Raw genomic sequence first — 22888 nt, forward strand, 5'->3', positions numbered from 1 at the left:
TTCTCAAATAAATAAAATCTTTAAAAATTTTTTTAAAAATTAAAAATGTTTGCCCATCTACCACCTAAAATTTTCTCAGGTAATACCAAGGGTTCACATATAAAACTTTGGGGAATGCTGCTAAAGACAAAGATAGCTAAGTGATGGTTTAAGCAAGATAGTGATACGGTACTAAGTATTTTAGAAAGAAATCTGACAATAGTGTGGAGGATGTTAAGAATGAAGACAGAGTCTAGTCAGGAAGCTGTTGCAGTGCTCCAGCCCAGAAATAATAAATGACTGAACTAAGGCAGTGTATATGGACAAGACAGATTAAGTTTATATAGGAGGGGTGCCTCGGTGGTTCAGGCTGTTAAGTGTCTGGCTCAGGTCATGATCTCAGGGTCCTGGGATCGAGCCCTGGGTCAGGCTCTGCACTTGGCAAGGAGTCTGCTTGAGGATTCTCTCTCCCTTTGCCCCTCTCCTTGCTTGCATTCTCTCTCTTTCAAATAAATAAATCTTTTTTTTTAAGTTTATATAGGAGGTAACCTCAACAATGACTGATTAGATCATGGTAGGGAAAAGTCAAGGATGGACCTAAGATTCTAGCTTAGATAGATGGATAGATAATAATCCTAATAACAGATTTGGGGAGTCAAAGAGGAGCATGTATGGAAATAGCTTTTATTTTGAATATGTGAATTCAAAGAGCTTGTGCCATAAATTCAGGTAGTGATGTCCAATATGTGGAAATATAGATGCAAAAGCTCAAAAGGGTGAAAGAAATAGATTTGAGAATGGTGTTATCATATGATAGAGTTGAAGTCACCATGGTGGGTGAGATTGCCAGTGGAAATGGGTAGAGCTTGAGAAGAAAGGATCAGTGACAAAATCCAGACTCCTCAAATGTCTGGAGAAGAGGAGGCAGAATGCCTTCCCCCAGCAGTACAATCTTATTTCTACCACCCAAAAAATACTAATCAAAATTCTCTTTTAGTGTACTTGTAAAAGAAAGGGTCGTTTTAGAGCTCCTCTGATACATAGGTCTCAAGAAAGAGTCAATGTGGCTCACTAGACAAAAATCTATTTTTAATTATATAAAATTATACATATAAAATACATAGAAAGTACTAAAAAGATAAGTAAATTCTTTAACAATGAAAATGGACAGATCAGGGAACAATTTTTCTCAAGTTCTTTGGGATCTTACTGGTTGTTATTTGAGAAAAATAGTCAATCCAGGAGGGGCAAGAAGAAATTCTTCCCATAACTCACACCCCTTCATACTTCCCAGAGAAAGGAGCATAGGACAAATGAGGTTTATGATTTCTGGATTATAAATATGAATAAAAGCTGAACAGACATACCTATTATTTAATGTAGGAGCCTCTACTCCAACCCTATATGTGCTTCATGGTATACAAAGATGGGGTTTGGAGAATTCAAGGAGGTCCCTTTCAAGCACTAAAACAGTTGCTAGACTCCTTACTGCTGATCCCATTTGTACTGGTCACCAAGATGATTTCAAAGGCAAAGAAGCTGACTTTCATCTTATCCCTATCTGGCCCAAAAGAGCAAATTGTGGCCTATTTCCTAACCTATTTCTAAAAACAAAGTGTATCATCATTAAATGGAAAGTCCAACTGCAGAAGCATGAAACTTCCCAAGCACATTTTAGAAAGTGCCCTGAACACTATATACTATATACAGTATAAAGGAGATTACAAAAACAAAGGGGGAAAATATATCCTCGAGAGACCTACAAAAAATTCTCCCAAAGAGGAATGCTTTTGCTGTACTCCAGATCATTTCTCTCCTGTTTCACCCAGGAGAGGCAGGGTGGGGTGGGGAGAGGAAGTCTTAAAAACACAAACAGTTAATCATTGAGCCTCTTTGCCCTCTTGCAGTCTCCCAAGGTTCCAATTAGGAAGTGCCATAATGCCAGGCTCATATTCCTGATCGACTCATGCTCTAATAATCAACATGGAGGAAGAAGAAAGAAAAGAGAGAAAACAACTGAATCTATGGACATCTAAGGTAGCAAACAGCAGCAACTTTGAGGGAGAGAGCGGAACATGGCCTTCGCCAAACAGGACAGCTGTTTCCAAAGAGCAAAATGATGGGAGGAGAGGGAATAGGGAAATGTTTTCCCTTCTACCAATCTCTGCAGGCAGGATGGTCTAAATACTGGACTCAACTAAGCTGGGTGAGCAGGGGAGGAGGAGAGAAAAGGGAGTATTTGAAGATAAGCAGCTTCAACCCTGACCCCTTCTGGAGCACAGAATACCTCGGAAAGCTAGATTATCAGCTTAGTATGGTATCTACGCCCCAGAGGCAATTTAGGTGATAAACACCTATGGATTGTGTTTATAATTCCTCTCCTCTCTCTGGGAAGTTTCTCAGGAATGATTTTAACAATAAGATACCAGATCTCCACTTCCTTCCAAATAATAAAGGAAGCCTCAAAATGAAGTACCACTTGAAGGCAGAAGAGGAGTAAGATAGTGGCAGGGGGCGGGGGGTTGGGGGGGAGTCTAGGCTAGGAAATATATAGTTACTGGAGGAACAACTCTACCAAGTAGGCTCAGCTCAAGATAAGCCAAAGCCAAAGGCTTCATACTCATACCCTGTTTGAAATCCAAGAGAAAGCAGGAATGAGGGTGAGGGTGGGGCACATAGTCCTTATTCAAGCTCCCTGTTACATTAAAGAACACTTTGTCCATCATCTTGTGCTATTGAAATGAATACACAGAGTTACTGGGAGTGTAAGCTCCGAAGACAGACTCTTAAAAGCGGAGTGGCGATGTTTCAAATGAAACGACATCCAAAAACCAGAAGAAAAGGGATCTCTCAGCAAATAGGAATCTGAGTGTAGAATTTATACATATACATATATATCTATATTTTAAAGTATAAAATTGAGAAAGTATGTACAGAAATCAACTAAGTCTTAGACATAAAAAAGGGTCTAGAGAGAACAGGGAGTATGTGAGTGGATGCCTAGCAATTGGAAGAATGCATATTGCCCAACTGCCCAGCAGCCAGCAGGAGAATATCTTTCTTCTCCTTGTGGAAGCGCAGCTCCTTGCCTGCCAGCCGGGCTTCATCCAGCTCCCGTTCAGTAGAGGCCAGCTCTCTAGACAGTGCCCCTGGCACACTCTGCTCCCGGCTCACCCAGTCCAATGCCATTTGGTGGCGAATATCATCATCCAGGGCCCGGTGTGAATAATGAGCCAACACTTCCTGGAAGGGGAAAGGAATATGAAGATCACTGACAAGGTCAAGGTTCATACCACATTGACCCAGCAGGGCTAGGAACTCAGCCTTGGAGTCCTAACTGAAGTTAGCACTTAAGTCCTCTAAGGAGAGTCTTAAGGGAAACTTCCTGCTGGGGGAAGCAAGGCAGGCAAAAGAATGACAGCTAAGATCTAAATAAGAAAGATGATAGGAATGAAGAGGGCACTTAAAGTGAGGCTTTCAGTATTCACAACCTGGTAACTATAGGCCTGCTTATTTCTAACAGAATAGCCACCTCAAAATAGTCCTTCTGCCAGATTCCTCTCATCTACCTATAGGACCTCTTACCTGCCGAGAGCACTGTCTTTCCCTCATGGCCTTAAGGCTGCCATTCCAGTGCAGCAGTTGAAAAACTGTCATTAGTTCCTGGGGAAAGAAGATATGAAGTGTCAGGATAGTGATTTTATATTAGGAGGTTGCATCAGAATTACATGGGGAACCTCTTACAAAATACATTTATGGAAGCATCTCCTACCATCTCTGATATGCCCTTTGGGAAAGGAAGATATTTATATTTTGAAAAATATTCTAACCTCTCCCTTCCCTTCCAACTGAGTATCAGTGACTTAGGGATTAGTAGGAGATTATCTATCTATATCTATCTATCTATCTATCTATCTATCTATCTATCTATCTATCCATCCATCCACAGGTTGATCCAAGTTATTAGAGCCAGAGAAGTAGGTGGAACAGTACCTGGAACTCCAACATTGACTTGCCCTTATTGGATTCCAACATGAACCGGAAGGCACCAATCCCTGTATTTGGGTTGTCAGCTTCCTCCCTGTTGCCCTGTAACAGAGGAAAGGAAAAGATAAATAGATTTTCAATCAGGATTATGACCTCAAGCAGCACTGTCCAGTAGAAATATAATGCGAGCCCCCAACCTAATTTAAAATTTCCTAGGGGCGCCTAGGTGGCGCAGTTGGTTGAACGTCTGACTCTCGGTTTAGGCTTGGGTCGTGGGATCCATCCGCCTAGGACTCTGCGCTCAGCACAGAGCTTGTGTGCTTGGGTTTCTCTCTCCCTCTCCCTCTGTTCCCCTACCGCCCCCCCAACCCAGCAAGCACTTGTGAGCTCTCTCTCTAAATAAGTAAATCTTAAAAAAAAATAAAAAAATAAAATTTCCTAGTTGCCACATTAAACAGGTAAAACTAATTTTAATAGCATGTTTTATTTAAGCTAATATATTCAAAATATTATCTTAACTATAATTAGCATAACTTTTTTTAAAGATTTTATTTATTTGACAGAGAGAGACAGAGCGAGAAAGGGAACACAAGCAGGGGGAGTGGGAGAGGGAGAAGCAGGCTTCCCGCTGAGCAGGGAGCCCGATGCGGGGCTTGATCCCAGGACCCTGGGATCATGACCTGAGCCGAAGGCAGATGCTTAACAACTGAGCCACCCAGGCACTCCGAGCATAAAAATTTTTAATGAAATATTTTACATTATTTTTCTTATACTAAGGTTTCAAAATCTGATGTCTCTTTCATGCTTACAGGACATCTTAATTCATACTAGCCACATATCAGGTGCTAAATAGCTACATGTGGCTGGTGGCTATTCTGCTGGTCAGCACAGACCTAGAGGACTTCAAAGTCATCACACATATTAACTCAGGTGACAGAGGTCAATCTGATTTTTCCTATCTTACAAAGAGGGAACACTGGACATAGAGAAGATCCCTGATTCAGCCCAAAAAACAGAGTGATCTCAGCATACAGGATTGGACTAGCCTAAAGGATAATTGGGCAAATGCACTTTAAAGGGAAACAGTAGGAGCCATCAGCATGGTAAATTCTGGATAGCAGTTTGGCCTCTTGGACATTTGCCTTGTGTGTCTTATTGGTGACATGACCCTGTAAGGGTAGAACTAAGATACATTGTCCTGTGAAAAAGGCAATACAGTATAGAAGTTAAGAGCAGGGACTGGATCTCCTACTAGTCTTGAAGCCTTAGTGAAGTCATTTAAATTCTCTGTTCCTCTGTTTCCTTATCTGTAAAATGGGAATAATCACAGATGTATCTTCTAAGATTGTTTTGAGAATTAAATTAAAAGATTATTGGGGTGCCTGGGTGGCTCAGTTGGTTAAGGGTCTGCCTTCAGCTCAGGTCATGGTCCCGGGGTCCTGGGATTGAGCCCCACGTCGGGCTCCCTGCTCAGTGGGGAGTCTGCTTCTCCCTCTCCCTCTGCCCTTCTCCCTTGTTTGTGCTGTCTCTCAAGTAAATAAAATCTTTTAAAAAATAAAAAAATTATTTAAAAAGGGATAAGTGTGGTCTAAAACTCCAATTATATAAAATGTGGTACATTATTACATTAGACTAGGTATCCAGTTACACAATCCAAATCCATTCTGGTACTGGCTCTGGTTTAGTGCTATTTGGTGGTGGTTTAATGTTATTAGAGATAATTCCAAACCCTGGAGCTGGCTGGGACTTCCAAAATAAGGGCATCTCCTGGTTTATTGGTGACCTTTTTGTCAACCTGATCTAAGAAAATAAAGCCAGGAGACTACTGGGAACACAGGTACCCAACTTTCTCCTTCTGCTTCCTGAGAAGTTGCCTGCTCTTTGTAGCTTGTTCTACATGACCATTCCTGCCCTACACCTAAGATTCTGCTTTTTTTGAGAAAGGGGACTGGGTAGAGGTCAGGAGCCAATCAAGTTATATCCAAATTCAGTTCATTATGGGGCACTTTTCATGTATATGTATTTACTGTATATGTATTACACCTAAAATAATTCAGTGTACTAAGTATATCATAAGTGCTAGCTTATTTGTTTTCACTGTGCTAGAATCGACAAGAAGTCACAACTACACAAGATCAACCCATGCTGTTTTGTGGCTCATGAGAAACAACATGCCAACATGTAGTTAATCTTCATGGCGAAGCAAAGATCACAAAATTTGGATTTAAAAATGAAAAGCTAGAGGGAGGAAGGACAAAAGTAATCTTCACTATTAGCATTTAGGGCCCTGAAGCAAGTAACCTTTTCATTTTTGCCTATAATCATGCAATATGATACCTTATTCAGTACCTCCAGAGTTTTCCATGATACAGTACATAGAAAGTAATGATCATCTCTGTACAACCAACTGCGGTATACAGAATAGGCTGCTGGCAGAGGAGTCCATCTGCCCTGGGCCTTGCTCAGTCCCTTGAAAGCTGAGGGGATCAATAGTATGGCACAACTGAAACCTATTCAGAGTACACCGAAGTGGCATGACCCACAAGTTGGGAATATCTACCTCCTATTACACTTCTACATCTAACATGGCTATAAATGAACTCCATTTATTCAATAAACATTTAATCACAGAATACTTGGTAAGTGGTAGGAACATTAGAATATAATTGCAAAGAAATTAGAGTTAATTTAATTCAACCTATTCATTTTACAAATGAAGAAATTCAGAGCTACAGAGGCTGGGTGATTGGTCAAAAGACATAAAAAAAAAAAAAAGACATAATACAATACAGTCTCCCAAGTCAGGACTATTTATTTTTTTAAAGATTTTTTATTTATTTGACAGAGACACAGCGAGAGAGGGAACACAAGCAGGGGGACTGGGAGAGGGAGAAGCAGGCTTCCCGAGGAGCAGGGAGCCCGATGTGGGGCTTGATCCCAGGACCCGAAGGCAGACGCTTAACGACTGAGCCACCCAGGTGCCCCTCAAGTCAGGACTATTAAAGAACAAAAGCTGAAGGCAGAAATGTAAACATTACCCATAGCTAATACCAAATTGATGTTATTTGGAGTATGGCAATTCCATTGGGAAATTAATGAGAAATCTATTAAATTCTCAATTTTGAAGGACTGATCAAATAGAAATAATGGCAGGAATAATACTAATTTATATTTCCTAAATGCTTTGTAGTAGACATTGCTGGTGACCTACCCAACATCTATTTTCTTCTTTGTTACTGTAGAATCTTAATCTTGTTCCAGTACCTACCCATCTTCCATGTGCCTCCCCCAGGGAAGAGTGATTTTATCCTCTAATTCCACTGGGTAAATCCTAATTCCTTTTGCTTGTAATTGGTTTTAAGGTGAGAATTCTGGCCATTGGGAGGTAGGAGGGAGGTCTGCTGGAGGGTTTCTGGAAAAATATTCCTTACTACTAAAGAGATACTAAAAGACAGTCTCAGGGCACCTGGCTGGCTCAGTCAGTAGAGCATGTGACTCTTGATCTCAGGGTCCTGAGTTCAAGCCCCACATTGGGTGGGGTGTGGAGCCTACTTAAAGAAAGAAAGGAAAGAAAAGAAGAAAGAGAAAGAAAGGAAGGAAGGGAAAGAAAGAAAGAAAGAAAAGAAGGAAAGAAAGAAGAAAGAAAATGAAGGAAAGAGAAAGAAAGAAGGAGAGAGAGAAAGGAAGGAAGAAAGAGAGGAGAGAAAGAAAAATGGTTTCTTTCTGTCTCTAACTGTAGTTATATCTGTATTTAATGTCTGAAATTCTGTAGCTAGCTGTCTTACACCCTAAGGGGAGCCAGCCCAAGGACAAAGCCAATATCTAGAGGACGGCTGAGTGGAGAGATGGAAAGAATTTGGGCCAATAAATGATGACATTCTTGATCCATGGAATCAACCAGCCCTGAAATCTTTACTTCTGAACTTCCTGTCATGTTAGAGAATAAGTTTCCTTTCTTGATTTATTCCCTTAAGTCAGTTTGAAGTGAGATTTTTCTATTACTTGCATCCAAAGGCATCTAAACAGGTAACATATGCTAAGTGCTTGAATATATTCTCTTCTATCCAATAATCCTGTGTGATAGGTATAATTGTTACAGATGAGGAAATTGAGACTTAGATTAGGTAACTTGCTCAAAGTCACGTAGCTCATAGAAACATAATTTCAAAACGATGAACCATTGCTTTCTATAATCCAAACTAATGTTTAATTTTATAATACATTAGATGACTTAAGAGTGATAAATGTACTTTCTTCATTTTAATTGACTTTGATTAATATAAAAATTGTCTTTATTCCCTGTAGATACTGCTGACTGGGGCAAAGAGAAATGGGAGAAAATCAGATGGCTCCTGGGTAACAGAGGGAAGCCAACTTATGATTTAAAGTATTCAACACTGATAAATACACAAACAGATAACCAAAGTGGTTTAGTATATGTAATTACATCTTAAATTCAAAGAGAACAGAAACAGAATTTGTCTGACTTTATCAACCTATCAGTGAACTTGTGGGAAGGAAGAAAGAAGGCAGCATTCATTTCTAAGATGTACTCCTGAGATAGAAAATTCTAAGTTGAATTGGGTTCCAGTCTTGGCTCTATCACTTCCTAGCTACATCCCTTCAGGCAAAATTGCACTTCCATGTTTTTAGTTTCCTCATCTGTAAAATAGGGGTAAAAAATAGTTCTTATACCTCAGAGTGTTACTGCGATGATCAAATGAGATAAAATACATATAAATCCCCTGGAATCGTCCCTGGCATAAAGTGAATACTCAGGATTAGCTATGGTTATCATCATCATCATCATTTGAAAGAACAGACATTCTTTTTAAGGAGAGTAAATAAATTATCCACCCCATTCCTAGGAGGGGAAAAAGGAAATAAGACACTGTATTATAAAGTGTTCTTTACTAATAGATGAAGTAGGGAGACAAGTGACAATAAGAACAGTCATATATAAAAAAAAGAATAACAACAAAAAAAGGGGCAGCTGGATGGCTCAGTCAGTTAAGTGTCCAACTCTGGACCTCAGCTCAAGTTTTGATCTCAGGGTCATGAGTTCAAGCCCACACTGGGCTCCATGCTTGGCGTGGAGCTTTTTATAAACAAACAGACATTGAAGGAAGAAGGGAGTAAGTTCTTAAACCAAAACTGGGAAAAGTAGAATTCAAGCTCAGTTTTAATTTTGGAATATCTCTAAAATTCCATAAATCTTGAATTAAAGGTTTCCAAAGAGACACAATGAAAGAAGCAAAATATCAACAAAAACATGGGAGCATGTAATACACAAGAGTGATAGAGAATAAATAGAAAGAGGTACAGACAGGAAAGAAAACAAGAATTCCTGCTCTGTTTCCCAGTGATTTACAAGACTTCCCAACCAGCCAGTTCTCCCAACCCCCACTCTCCTTTCTTTCAACTCCCAGTAACTTACATTGAAAGATGCCAGAGCCTCAGAGACACTCTTCTCAATGAACTCATCAGTGATTCTTCGGGAAGGATGTTCATTAAACACAGAGTTCATCAGTGCAATCTTTGCAGCGCTCCGTCGGGCCTCAGCTTTTGTGGGGCAAAACTAGGCAGGGCAGAGAGAGAGAAAACATGTACATATGTGTGTCTGAGAGAGAGGAAGAAACGGGATAGAGGAAACACTGGGATAGAAGACGCTTGGACAGTCTTTGGACAAATCAGTTCGTTCAGCAAACCTTCCAAAGTTTGTATTGTAAAATGGTTGAGGCATTTGGAAACATAATATTGATTCAACATCCTGAAGTCATTAAGGAACTGGAGACGGCGATAGCTCATACCAAATTGAATGCAGAATGAGGAAGGCTGCTGAAGTCAGCATATAATCACTGGATATAAAAAATACCCCTGTTTAAACTGTCGACATTATTAATTACTTAAAAGCCAGAATTCTGCCCAGCCTGCTCGAAATTTGTATCTTGTTCTCCTGTTCTGTGCATAGGCAAGATTTGTTTTCATCCCTCTAGATAACCTAAGAGTAGAACAAATCTGTGTCTAGGTTGCTTCTGCGGAGGAGACCTCTAGTCTCTACCAGAAGCACCCATCTGGGATTCTTGGACTTCGCTTTTAGCTTCGAGCAGGCATTCCCCCCCAATAATGCAATGAATCAATGAGCTCTCCCTGAACAGAGTCCAAGATCTGAAGAAGGAATTTATCCTCTTTGCCCCAGTGGAAGTAAGGAGAGGGGTGGCAAGGGGAAGGAAAGCTTACCTGAACAAAGCAAGAAAAATTTAAAAGTTAATTCATGTTTTTTGCATTGTATCCAATGTGGGTATCATATTGGACTTCTGATTTTCAGAAGTGTAAATCACTCAACCTTAAATCCCCAGGCACCAGAGCATTCCTTTATAATTCATCATCACTGGCAGCCTCAAAGGCCTCTGTGCCCTCTGTCATTTATGATTAGGATTAGAGGAAAGGAAGAAAGTAATGTTACAGTTTTTAAAAGTAGACTAGGATATGTTTGCTAATTAACCACGCTTAGTATCAATAACTCTCAATTTCCTTTAGCTGACAGGTCTGTCAGAATATGGTGCTTCGTGCATTAACCCTAAGTCATCTTCTTCAATTTCTCAGTTCACTAGCCTGTCTCTACTCACTAGTCTGCTGCTCATTCTACAGTATAGTGCTATTCCTGAAAAGTCATCCATGAAAAAAACCACCAGGAGAAATTTCACCTGCCAAAATGGATATAAAAGATATAAGCTAAAAGAAGCCAAGATAGATAATTCTATTCTTTGGGGGGGGAAACAAATCAAATTACTATGATGGCTCAGTTCTGGACATCACCATAAAATTATCAAATCTTCATTCAACAATAAGATGAGATGAGAGAAGGGAGGAGAGACCTTATTCTCTAGAAGAGAAAGTATAAACATTAGTCATCCTGGGCATATATTTATTTCTCTGAAATGGCTGGGGTTCCGAGGGGGAAAAAACTTAGTCACCATATTTGAAATGAAGTCTCCTTAGGACTTCTCTGTTTGAGCAGGAACTGAACAACAATGGCCCTCATTCATGCCACGGATTTATTAAGTGCCTCCTCTTTGCTGGGTGCTGAGTTGGTAGTAAGGATTTAAAACTGAGTGAGAAAGAAGACAGATACTATCTCTGCCTCCATGAAGCATAATCCACTAGGTGAGATAATCAATCATGATATGTTGTGATAAGTGGTATGATAAGGGAAGTTCAAGGGGCTATGGAAGTACATAGCAGGGGTTATAACTTTGTTTAAGGGTTATACAAACCATAAAAACACAACAAAATGTCTATTATCTCCTCTAAATTCCTATTTAGACTCTAAGTTGACATTTCAGAAGGCTACCTTCCTTGGGTGACGTAAAAAAATCCATCTTTGATGACAATATTCACACTAGTCAAACTTTTCTTTTCTTTTTTTTTATTATGTTCAGTTAGCCAGCATATAGTACATCATTAGTTTTTGATGTAGTGTTCAACGATTCAAAAATATGGAATGTGGGGCGCCTGGGTGGCTCAGTTGTTAAGCATCTGCCTTCGGCTCAGGTCATGATCCCAGGGTCCTGGGATCAAGCCCCTCATCGGGCTCCCTGCTCAGCGGGAAGCCTGCTTCTCCCTCTCCCACTCCCTCTGCTTGTGTTCCCTCTCTCGCTGTGTCTCTCTCTGTCAAATAAATAAATAAAATCTTTAAAAAACAAAACAAAACAAAAATATGGAATGCTTCACAAATTTGCATGCCATCCCTTCCAGGGGCCATGCTAATCTTCTCTGTATCGTTCCAATTGTAATACATATGCTGCCGAAGCGAGCACTCTTTTTTTTTTTTTTTTTAAATAAAAACAATCCCACAGCACTTATTGTCCTCTGGTAATAACTTAAAGGTAATCAAAATAATATAACCAAATGTTTTAGAACTACCCTTCCAACAAAGGACATCTAAAAAAACAAACTACGTGGACTTCTCTAGAATTTCTCACTTCATTGATCATTTGTAGTTTGGAGACACTTTGGAGCAGGGTAATATTATCTCCTTTTAACGTGATCTGACCCAGTTGTTTTCTTGACTTTGTTTTAGAATGAATCTCTTTGGCATCATCTAATACAAGATTCATGTACTCATCAAAACCAATGATACAGCCCTCTATCCGCATGTTCGCTTGCTTATGAAGCCACACCTGAATCCGAGATCTATTTTGCAAGCATCTGGAGATGAGGATGATGGGCTGCACCATCACCCTCTGCACTTTTCAACCCTGGCCACGGTACGTCATGGTGGAAGCTGACAAAGACTGCTAGTCAAATTTCTTATTACCCTATAATAGCAACCACGGTTCATCATCATATATCACAGTTCTTTCATATAATTATAGAAAGCTAGCACTAGGAAGATTTTAGAAATAATCTAACCTATCTCCTTCATGTTATAGATGGGGAAACTGAGGCCCAGAGAATTTACCTGACTTGCCCTGCTGGCAGTGAGGGGAATAAGAATTTGGGTCTTCTAAACTCTTAGATGAGTACTATTTCCACCATACCTAGGCCCTCCCCTTTGACCTCTTAAAGAAGTCAAAGATTGCTTTTTTTAGTAATTGCCTATGAAAAAGTACTGTGGGTAAGGAATTACTATTCAGTGTTCTCAAAAAGAGATGGCAGGAAGTTGGACAGCCAGATTAGAACATGGGCTAGGTGCTGGTAGTCTGATATACTGAGAAAGGGCCTATTCATAACCACTCCAATTCAAAGTGGACGTGGGTTTTTGCAGGCTGAAAGAGAAGCTACTGAGGTTCTTTTGTGGTTAAATGAACCTCAGTTGCTTACCAGAATGATGTGCCCAGAACTGGTTCAGGTCCTCAAATATGTGATTTCAGACAGCGATTTAATGGCCAAAATGATGGAGAAAACCACTACTAGCAGTTAAGCATTTATCTTCACTACTGCCCCCTTGCACCTCTTACCTGGAAACTCCCAAAGCAGCTTCCCCCAGGCAGAGTGACATAGCAGACGTAAGGAGGGCTGTTGGAGGAAACCATCTCATAAACCACCAGAGCTCCGTTCTTCAAGTCTGCCCCACGGGACTGCTTCATCTGCCAGAATTCCTGAAGTGCCTCCACCACATTCACTACAAAAAGGGAAGCAGTTAAGTTCAGCAATGAGTAGTCCTGTGCTTCAAGATGGTATCTGAGACCTGAACCTACATCAAGAGTCTAACCCACCTTAGCTCCTTATCACCACTTAAAAGCATTTAAATTAATAAACCTAGACTGTGATTAAGGCATTTGCATAGCAAGACCGGTATATGCCTGGCCTCCTCCCCCGCCTCTCTGGTTCACATTTTGATTAGTCCTAAACACCAAAGCAGAATAACTTAAATATTGGAGGCAGAGCTTCCAGGTCAGCAGACCATTATCCCTGCCTGATGAAGTGCAAGTAGATCATTCCACAGTTGGTCAGGTGGCCGAGAATAATAATCCCCAGCACAATAAGAAGTGCATCTACTGAATACCTCCGTGCCCCCATTTTACAGATGAGTGAAATGAGACATAGTTAAATAATTTGCCCAAGGATGTAACAGCTAGAAAGTAGCAGAGTAAGAATTCAGAGCCAGGCTATCTTGGTTCCAGAGTCAATGTTCCTAAGCTTTGTGTAATACTGCCACTCAAGGAAATGTGTCCCTTTTAGCCGTTCTCAAGTCTATGCTTCTGGTGAGCAAACCCATAGCCAGAGTCCTTTTCCATCCTGGAATATTATACACTATGTGTATATATATACACTACACTCCTCTGTGTGTGTGTGTGTGTGAGCATGAATTTCTCTTCTGAGGGTTTCCCTAGGTAAAAGTAATTTTTGGTGGAACTGTATATTGGGAGACACTCCTTCACAGGTCTCTTGTGCGCCTTTGCATCTTGCTGGGTATGCCAAGATTTGAAGGAGATGGCTGCTCTTTCCTTGGGCCATTTCTTGGGATTGTGTTTGCAGCAAGAAACCTGAGGGATGAGGTACTGTCTCCCTCGGGGACAAAGCACAAGCCTGCTTACTGCTTGCTAAGAAATGGTAAGTTCCCCAAGCTCAGTGTTCGTTCCTCCTCTGTAATGCAGCCCGTGGCCGATGCAAGCATGCACCTGAGCCGTTCACATCAGACATGGGAGGCAAGGAGAACTGATGCAAACAAATCTGATGCTTATGCTACCTGCTGTACTGTGAGTAATAAAGTCCTTTGTCTCTGACCCAGGAGTCTCTAGACTTCTGCCACCATCTGTCAAACAGTAACCGGCTAACGTATTAGGGTAAAATCAAACTCAAAACTCAAAACCAGGCTCAAAACACTGTATTCCAGAACAGTCCCCTCTTCCCCCAATACTTGGGCTCAATCATTGCACAAATATGTATTGGGTACCGACTCTGTGCTAGACTATGTGCTGGATGCTAGGCTACAATAGTGAGCAAAACCATACCCTGTTCCATTTCCTTATGCAGTTTACAGTCTAAAGAGGGAGAGAGAGATTAACCAGACAACCTCAAGCAAATGAAAAACTGCAACTGTGATAAGCACTATAAAGGAGTTTGGTAGATGATGGGAAATGTCGTGGGGGCATCTGACCTCATTAAGAAGGCCAAAGAAAGCTACACTGACAAAGTGATATTTAAGTACAGATATGAGTATGAATTCACTAGGCAAAAAGGTGAGAGAACAGAGCTCTGAACATAAGGAACAACATATACTCTGTAGCAGCAGAGAAGATGGCAAATAAAGGGACCAGTGTGGCTCGAAGAAAAGAGAGAGGGAAAGTGTATGCAAGTGAGATTGCAAAAGTTAGTAGGGACCAGACCAAAGTGGATCTTGCAGGCCACAGCAGAGTACTGGCTTTATCTTAAGAGCAGCGGGAAGCCATTGAAGGGTTTGGGATGAAATCAGTTTTCCTTTGGAAAGGATCACTTTGACTACAGGGTTCCAAACATTTCAAGTGGCTTTAACAAAAGCCTCATAATAATACATGATCACATGCATTCTCCAATATCCTCCAACATGGCCACTCTCTACTCTTGGTTACAAGGACTCATTCATTCTTTTATAGTGTGTTAGTTTAGGTCTGCCAAGGAGAAGACACCAAGACAGGATAGACAAGCAAGGGATTTATTAGGGAGGAAGTGGGAGAAGGGAGAGGCTTCGGACCATGTTGAAGGTCTGACACCTGTAGAAGGGGCGTGGGAAGGAAGGAGGTCTGGATACGAGAATCTCAGTCAGCAGCAGAGTTCCAAGAAAGGTTCGGCCAGGCCAGTGGGAAGTCCACAAGCCAAAGGAAATCCACACCTCACCAGGATGTGTGTGAGTTAGTGCCCCTGCTGGGCCCCGTCACTGATGGGGCGGGGCGCGGCGGGGGGGGGGCAGCCTGCAGGACATGTGGCCTCAGTGCACATGTGGTGATGGACACAGAGGGGACAGCAGCTTCAGGCTGTCAGTCAGTTATGCCCCTGCAGCAGGCGATATGAATAGCACATTTTCATGGCTGCCACACACACATTAAGCAGAAATTTGAGCCCGTAATATGTACATAGCTCTATGCTGAGCATTAGAGATGCAAAGATGAATAATACACAATGCCAGTCAGCAAGGCATTCAAAATCTAGTGGCCAGCAACAACTGTTATCTCTCCTGCTCTGCAGCTGAAGCAAGTACTCCGTGTACCAGCCAGGGTATGAAAGCCGCACATGCTCTTTCCTAACACCCTGGATCTAACTGACTTTTTACAATGTTCATTCTTCCATTAAAAGGCAGCATGAAAAGGAAAGTCTGGCCTTCCCACCCTTAGTTTTGGCAGGGGCCCTTCAAAGGTCACTGCTGCCCAGAAAGCTTAGCCATCTTTGTTCTTTCCACTGAGATCTTTTCAGCCCCAGGCCCTCTTTGAGACAATTTAGCACAATAAGCTGGGTGACAGCTTTCTTGACATGCAAACAACAGGGAGAATATTGAAATAAAGAGAAAGGGGAGGAAACCATTGTAACCGGGAAGGTCCTATTAAAAAGCATATGTCCAGTCTATATCCAGTTAAATCCCTCTTGGCACACAGTACAGGACTGGTTTTTTTTAAAGATTTTATTTATTCATTTGAGACACAGAGATACAGAGAGAGAGAGAGCATGAGCAGGGGGAGAGGCAGAGAGAGAAGCAGGCTCCCCGCTGAGCCAGGAGCCCGATGTGGGGCTCGATGTGGGGCTCGATCCCAGGACCCTGGGATCATGACCTGAGCCGAAGGCAGACGCTTAACCATCTGAGCCACCCAGGCACCCCATAGGACTATTTTTTAATGATTACTCAAAGCCAAAGGAAATAGGGAGTCTTGTTTCAGAAATGGATGAAATGGGAAATTGAGCAGAATGTTCAGGAGAAAAGCGATTAATTGTGATCCGAATTTGAAACTGCTCACAGACTCATTGATCTTTAGAGCTGACAGGGATTTTGGAGATCATCTGGTCCAACTCAGGCTACAAAAGGAGAAATGACCTGCTCGAGGTCACATGCTGTGGCAGAGCTAGGGATTGAATGTAGACATCCTGATGCCAATGTTCTTTCCAGTTTGGGAATCTTAACCCAGGGTCCAAGATCAGATCCATGATTGAGCTTCATGGGAGTTCACAAGCTGCCTAAAACCCACAATGAAATCGCGTGTCTGTGTGTGTGTGTGTAGAGTTTATGGGGGGGGGGTGCCCATAGGTTTTATCAGATTTTCAGTGAGGAACCATGCACCTAATGGTTTACATGAGGATGGTTAGAGAACTGCGAGGTGGGAGGGTTAGCAATGACCACGACATACTCATCTAACAGCTACAATTGCTTTTTAGGAGTAACTGGAGGATGCTGGGCTAAAAGAGACAAGAAAGACCAAGATAGTGAGGAATATTTAAGTGCTTGTACCATGATGTTGAACAATAACAAAAGAGAAAAATTCCGGTTTTGGTCCTTAGGAGATAAAATATGAATGTCTAAGTGGGATGAGAGGTACAGATTATCTATCTACCATACAGTGAAATCATTAACACAACACATGAGGGGCACCTGGGTGGCTCAGTCCATCAGGGAGCCAGCTCTTGATTTCAGCTCAGGTCATGATCTCAGGGTCCTGGGATCCAGCCCCACATCCCTGCATAGAGCTGTGCGCTCAGCAGGGAGTCTGCTTGAGATTCTCTCTCCCTCTGCCCCGCTCCCCCTACGTGCACAAGCTCTCCCTCTCTCAAATAAATAAATAAATCTTTTTTAAAAAACAACACATGAAATTACAGTAACAAATTTATGTCATAAAAAATACAATTTTGTGATGAGGGAGCATGGATAAATAGCTAATGCAATTGAGAGGTGAATGAGAAGGTTCTCCCTGATCACACAAGATGGCGAGAATAGTCTGGCCCAGCTTAATTCGCACTATTATGAAGACAGGGAAGCTGGTTAACAATTTTCCATCTGACATTTCCTATTTCAACTTGGAGAATGTACCCCTGAATGGCCCAGTGCATAGACTCATTGGAAGGGAGGGACCACAAGACGACAGTGACTTTAGGCGAGGACTATGGAAGGCTGAAAAATGCCCCCTGCTAAGATGTCCATGCCCTAATCCTTAAAACCTGTGAATGTTACCTTAGGTGGCAAAAACTTTGCAGATGTGATTAAGGATCTTGAGGTGGGGTGATTATCCTGGATTATCTGGGCAGGGCCCTAAGTGCAATCACAGGGTCCTTAGGGAAGGAGAATTATGAAGTGCAGAAGAGGAGAGGACAGTGTGAACACGGAGGCAGAGATCAGAGTGATGCAGTCACAAGCCAAGGAATGCTGGCAGCCCCCAGAAAATGGAAGAGGCAAGAATGCAGATTCTCCCCTGGAGCTTCTGGAGGGAGCACAGATCTGCTGACCCCTTGATTTTGGCCCCCCAGTGATACTGATTTTGGACTTCTGGCCTCCAGAACTGTGAAAGAATAAATTTCTGTTGTGGTGAGCCCCCAAATTTCCAATAATTTGTTAGAGCAGCTACAGGAAACCAATACAGAGTCTAATCCAACATCCCCAAAATTGGAAATGTTCAGACTATCAATTTAACTCCACAGTCACTTGTAGGCAAAGCAGCTCTCTGTGATTCCAAACAACTAAACAGAAAATACCACCCAAGATTCATTTGTTCAACCTAGGGGAGTAGCTGGGCAGAACTTCCAATCATGTAACCATACTGTGATATAAAGGGAGAATAATAATAATTCCGAAACTACGTTTGAAGAGGGCAATGCAGAAGTTACAGGGCAAGGTCACTCAGTCAGTCATGCCAGTTTTAGAGATTGCCAGCTATCAAACATTAGAAGGGGACTACATGCAATGTTTAAAAAGGAGCAAAGGAAATGGAAATGCTACCAATACCTATCATCTGCAGTTTTCAAAGGGTTTCCAAATGCATAATAATAGCAACCACTCATTGAGTCCTAACTATGTGCTATATGGCTTACACTCATTATCTCATTCAATCCACACAAAACGATCAAGGTAAGTATTATAATAGCCATTTTTCAAAAAGTGAACAAGTTAGGGCACCTGGCCGGCTCAGTCAGCAGGGCATATAACTCTTGATCTCGGGATTGTGAGTTTGAGCCCGATGTTGCGCGTAGAGATTACTTAACAATGAAATCTTTAAAAAAAAAAAAAAAAAAAGTAAACAAGTTAAGGAACAGGCCATGGCGGCAGAACCAGGATTTAGAACTAATGTTTGTTTGCCTCAAAGCTGAACCTCTTTCTATTGCCCTATCCTGCCTTATTGCACCATTAATCCTCACACATACTTGTGGACTGTGAGCTCCATGAAGATAGGGACTAAGTATCTGTCTTGTTCACCACTGCATCTGGTGATCAATAAATATTTGTCGAATGAATGAAGCAGATGAGGCCTAGAGAGATTAAGCAATTTATCCAAGATCACACAGCCATTGTTTGACAGGGTGAGGTTCTCTGATTCCAAACCCTATGTACTACAAGCTGATTAAGATCCTACAGCCTACTGAGCTATGTGTGTATCTTGGGTGGGGGTTGGGGTGGGGGTGGGGGAGATCTAGGACAGATAGGTGAAATAACAGAAGAATTTTGTTTTTGTGTTTTTTAAATAAATGCTGAGGTCCTACACGGGTACAGGTAAATCTAAAGGTGGAAAAGGTGAATTTGGAGCAGTCAGAAGGTGAAGGATGTGAACTGAAGATGATACAGTAAAGCATTGCTGGATGGGATAAAGGTCTGGGCAAGGATCAAAGTAAATTATATTCACGGGAATAGAGCCAGCCCCCAAATACCATGCCATCAGTCACAAGGGTACGTGGGTACATGCCAATGGCAGTTTTGCCTATTAAGCGAAGCAGAATAAGCGATTCCATGTGGTGAAGGACTTCTGAGCCAAATCGGCAGAGATTCTGCTTGCCTGAAGCTGAACTACCTGCCAAACTCTCCCAAAGTACTGGCTGGACACCCAGACTGGAAATGAGAAACTCAGGAATAATGAGGAGTGTGGTGGGAGGTTGGGAGGTTGGAGGAAGGAATGGCTGCAGAGTCTGAAGCCTGACTGATTGCTCTTTGTCAGTAAAATCCCCTTGCTCCTTCATCCTAAGGAAATGAAAAAGTTTTTACAGGACACTCAGTTTAGATGCCAAGCCCTAGGTAACACAGACAAGAAAAATGGTACACTCCTCTACAATTCTAATAAACGCCTGTAAGTTTCTAAGAGGAACGGTTCAGATTGAGGGTGACTACTCCTATGCCCGGAGACCTTCCCTTGGTCTCAACTTAAAAAGACTGGAAGCAGCAGGACAATAGCTGATGACAGTTACATCATGAAGCCCTGTTAAATCTAGGAATTAAACTAGACACACAACTATATTCCCTCATGATGAATTTCAGAATCACGTGCATTTGCATTCCAAGCACCTAGCAGAGTGCCAGCCCCATGATAGGAGTTCAAAATGTTGAAGAACAAAAGGAAACTAATGGTAAACGTATCATTGGGCACATCTAACAAATGGAGCTAAAAAATCTGTTTTCATAGGAATATTTGGGTTTATACTGTCTGGATTTAAGAAAGGGAGAAAATGAGACATGTTCTTTCCAAGGAAATATGAACCAATAAATCTGAGGTAATTCTCATCATTTTTAAGTCACCCATTACGTGTCAGGTGTAATATCTCATTTAATCCCCCTCATAACCCTCGAGGAAGCTGAAGTGTAGTGAAGTTAAGTCACTTCCCCAAAAACATAGCTGGCAAGTGACAGAGATTTAATCTGGGATTTAATCCACGCTTGTCTGACTCCAAAACCCACATACGCTCTTTTCACTACACTTTCACAGGGAGGGAAAAAAGTCACTACTGTCCATAGAGAAAGCCCTACAACCTTTCTCTGTATTATTGTCCAACTAGAAGGTTAGAGATATAATCACTTCCAGCTCAGGCAGGACTTAACCAAACAGAAAGAAGTTATGTCTCAGAAATTCCAGACTTATATTCTGTATCCCACACCCCTCACTATATTGTGTTCCTTGTTACACTATAAATCTGGAGCTCAAACTCAGGAAATTCTGCACTGATTAAACAAAAACAACAAAGAAAATCCTCACACTCCCCTTCTCAGAAACCCTAGAAATTAGGCATCTGTAAGATAAAGATTTCTAATGGAAATAGGGTTTCTGCCTGGCTCATTTCCACAGAATTTAACATTGAGAGAGCCAAGGCCTGGGATTTATCCTCAGTTCCTGGGCAAGGGCCAGGAAAACAGAGCCAGACAGAGAGGCCAGAGTTGTGAGGCTCCACACTAAAAAAGACACCGAAGTGAGGTACTAAGTCACAGGAAGGTGGTGTGGACTCAGTGGTACGGTTCCAGATTTAAAAACACAATTATAAGTGACTTGTGAAGGCACTACCTAATTCCCCAGCAAATCTGAAGTTGCACTGGAAATTTCAGAGTGAGGATAAGTAAGAAAAGAATTCAAAAGTCAAGATTAAGGAGGTGGAGGGGCACCTGACTGGCTCAGTTGGTGGAGCATGCGACTCTTGATCCCGGGGTTGTAAATTTGAGCCCCACATTAAGGGTAGAGATTACTTAAAAAAATAAAAATCTTAAAAAAAAAAAAAAGACTAAGGAGGTGGAGTAAGTTAATAGGGAGCCCAGGAATTGCCGAGATCACAGAAGAAAGATTGAGAGGGCATGGATGAGAAATGTCTTGGATCTGACATAAAGGTAGGATCCTACACAATGGTGACTGGTCCTCAAAGGCAAAGGGATGTTAAGCTATAGGAAGAATTCCATTTCTGAAGGAGAAACGGCTGGGAAGAAAAAATGGTTGTATTTGTAAAAAGGGGTCCCTGGAGAATATAGTAGTAACTCAATAAAGGGGAAGGGGTGAGACGTATGTATGAGCGTGTGCCTCTGTGTGTGTGCGCGCCTATGTGCGTGCCTGTGTGTGCGTGTAGCCCAGAAGGAAACTCCCCGAAAGGAAATGCATGTGAGGGCTCTGCGCCAGGAAAAGCGATCCAGAGGACTATGGGAGCAAGGCTCCTTTACAGAGAGTGTCCCGCAGGAGGCCAGACCCGCAGACTCACCTCGGCCATAGCCCTGCGTGTGCTTGGCGAAGCTCCTCACCACGGCCTCCACGGCCTCCCGCAGCACCGCGGGGCTGCCGGCGGCGCCCGGGGGCAGCGGCAGCCCAGGGGCCCCCGACAGGAGCAGGGGCGGCGGGGGCGGGGCGGGGGGCGGCGGTGCGGGCGGGGGGCCTGCTGGGGGTGTGGCGGTGGTAGCCGCGGCCCCAGTCACCCCGGGCCGAAGCGCTCGCAGCGTACCCCTCCCGGTGGTGCCCACTCCAGGCTGCAGCCGCTGTGCTCGCATCGTCTCCATCCCCGCCGCCAGTGGAGTAGCGGCCCGGAGCCTGCCAGCCTGGCGAGCTAACGGTCCCAGCCACCCCCGCCAGCGAGCGCCCAGGGACTGAGGCGGTGCCGGAGCGCAGCCGTCAGTCAAGCGGGGGCGGGGACGAGCCAGGTCCTATGCCAATCACCAGAGACTGGGCGGGAGCTGGAGGGCTCCAGCTCCGCCATAGGCAAAATACCGAGGAGGGCGGAGGTTCTGGACAACCAATTGCAAAGAGAAAAAGCGATATTCTTTATGAGGGAGAAGCTTAGCTTGGGCGCTTCTTCGGGAGTCCTGTAGGGAGTACTGGAAAGCAAGCCAGACTCCTGGGACGAAGCTTGTGTGTGTGTGGAGGGGGGAGCGGGAGGAACGGCGGGGGGAAGGCCTGGATGCCAGGCTGAGGAGAATTGTGGACAGTTGTAAGAGGATTCTTAGGGATCATTTGTCCGACGACTTCATTTTATAGTTGTAGATGAGGAAACAGATAAGTTATGTGACTTGTCCAAGATCACATGCAATGGGCGATGCAGCTAAAACAAGGAAAGAATACATTTCATGAGCATATACTTACTATATGTCAGACACTGCGCAATGTACTTTAGAGCATTGTCTTATTTAATAATCACAATGACTAACTAGATTTTATTATTTTACAGATAAGGAAATGGACACTCAGAGAGGCTGGATAAATTGCCCAAAATTCAAGCTAGGAGATGGCAAAGAGGGGTTCAGACATAGGCCTTCTGATTCCCAATATTTTGATCTTTTCGTTATACCATGCATCGTTAGGTAATTTTCTGATTTTACCTATTCTAAGTTGGGGGAAACCGTGAGAAAGAGTGGAATGGGCTGCTCCCTTACCTCCCGTTAGAGTGAGAAAGAATTAGAATATATGCAGAAACCAGAAAACTGAGAAGTCTAGGGGGCAGATTAAGACAGTTATCCTGTTCATAACCTGTCAGGCTGGGTTCCTCGGATTACTCTTACACACACCTATGCACACAG

At 42.6% G+C, this 22888-nt stretch overlaps 1 protein-coding gene, 1 non-coding gene and 1 pseudogene across 2 annotated transcripts; all 3 read right to left on the bottom strand.

The window, feature by feature from the left end:
• Positions 1–647: 647 nt before the first annotated feature.
• Positions 648–21958, bottom strand: LIX1L (limb and CNS expressed 1 like). The gene is made up of 6 exons (XM_081815841.1): positions 21583–21958; positions 12930–13093; positions 9404–9544; positions 3973–4068; positions 3565–3642; positions 648–3222 (listed from the first exon to the last, which is right to left on the bottom strand). The coding sequence occupies exons 1-6, from the start codon at positions 21872–21874 to the stop codon at positions 2980–2982; spliced, it is 1014 nt and encodes a 337-aa protein (XP_081671967.1). The 5' UTR covers positions 21875–21958; the 3' UTR covers positions 648–2979.
• LOC115936940 (small nuclear ribonucleoprotein E pseudogene) lies at positions 10156–12920 on the bottom strand (annotated as a pseudogene).
• On the bottom strand, positions 11681–11786 carry LOC115936943 (U6 spliceosomal RNA). The gene has a single exon (XR_004072308.1). It is a non-coding gene; the product is annotated as a U6 spliceosomal RNA (small nuclear RNA).
• Positions 21959–22888: the final 930 nt, after the last annotated feature.

The sequence above is a fragment of the Leptonychotes weddellii genome, chromosome 4 (assembly GCF_054177405.1).
Source record: "Leptonychotes weddellii isolate Sample4059 chromosome 4, ASM5417740v2, whole genome shotgun sequence".
NCBI lineage: Eukaryota > Metazoa > Chordata > Mammalia > Carnivora > Phocidae > Leptonychotes > Leptonychotes weddellii.

Bases quoted from the DNA above. Each gene is read 5' to 3' on its own strand.
- LIX1L (XM_081815841.1), bottom strand. From the start codon at position 21,874: ATGGAGACGATGCGAGCACAGCGGCTGCAGCCTGGAGTGGGCACCACC. The intron at 13,094-21,582 runs GTGAGTCTGCGG...CCCTTTTTGTAG, and splicing joins CACGCAGGGCTATGGCCGAG to TGAATGTGGTGGAGGCACTT. The intron at 3,223-3,564 runs GTAAGAGGTCCT...TTCCCCTTCCAG, and splicing joins AAAGACAGTGCTCTCGGCAG to GAAGTGTTGGCTCATTATTC.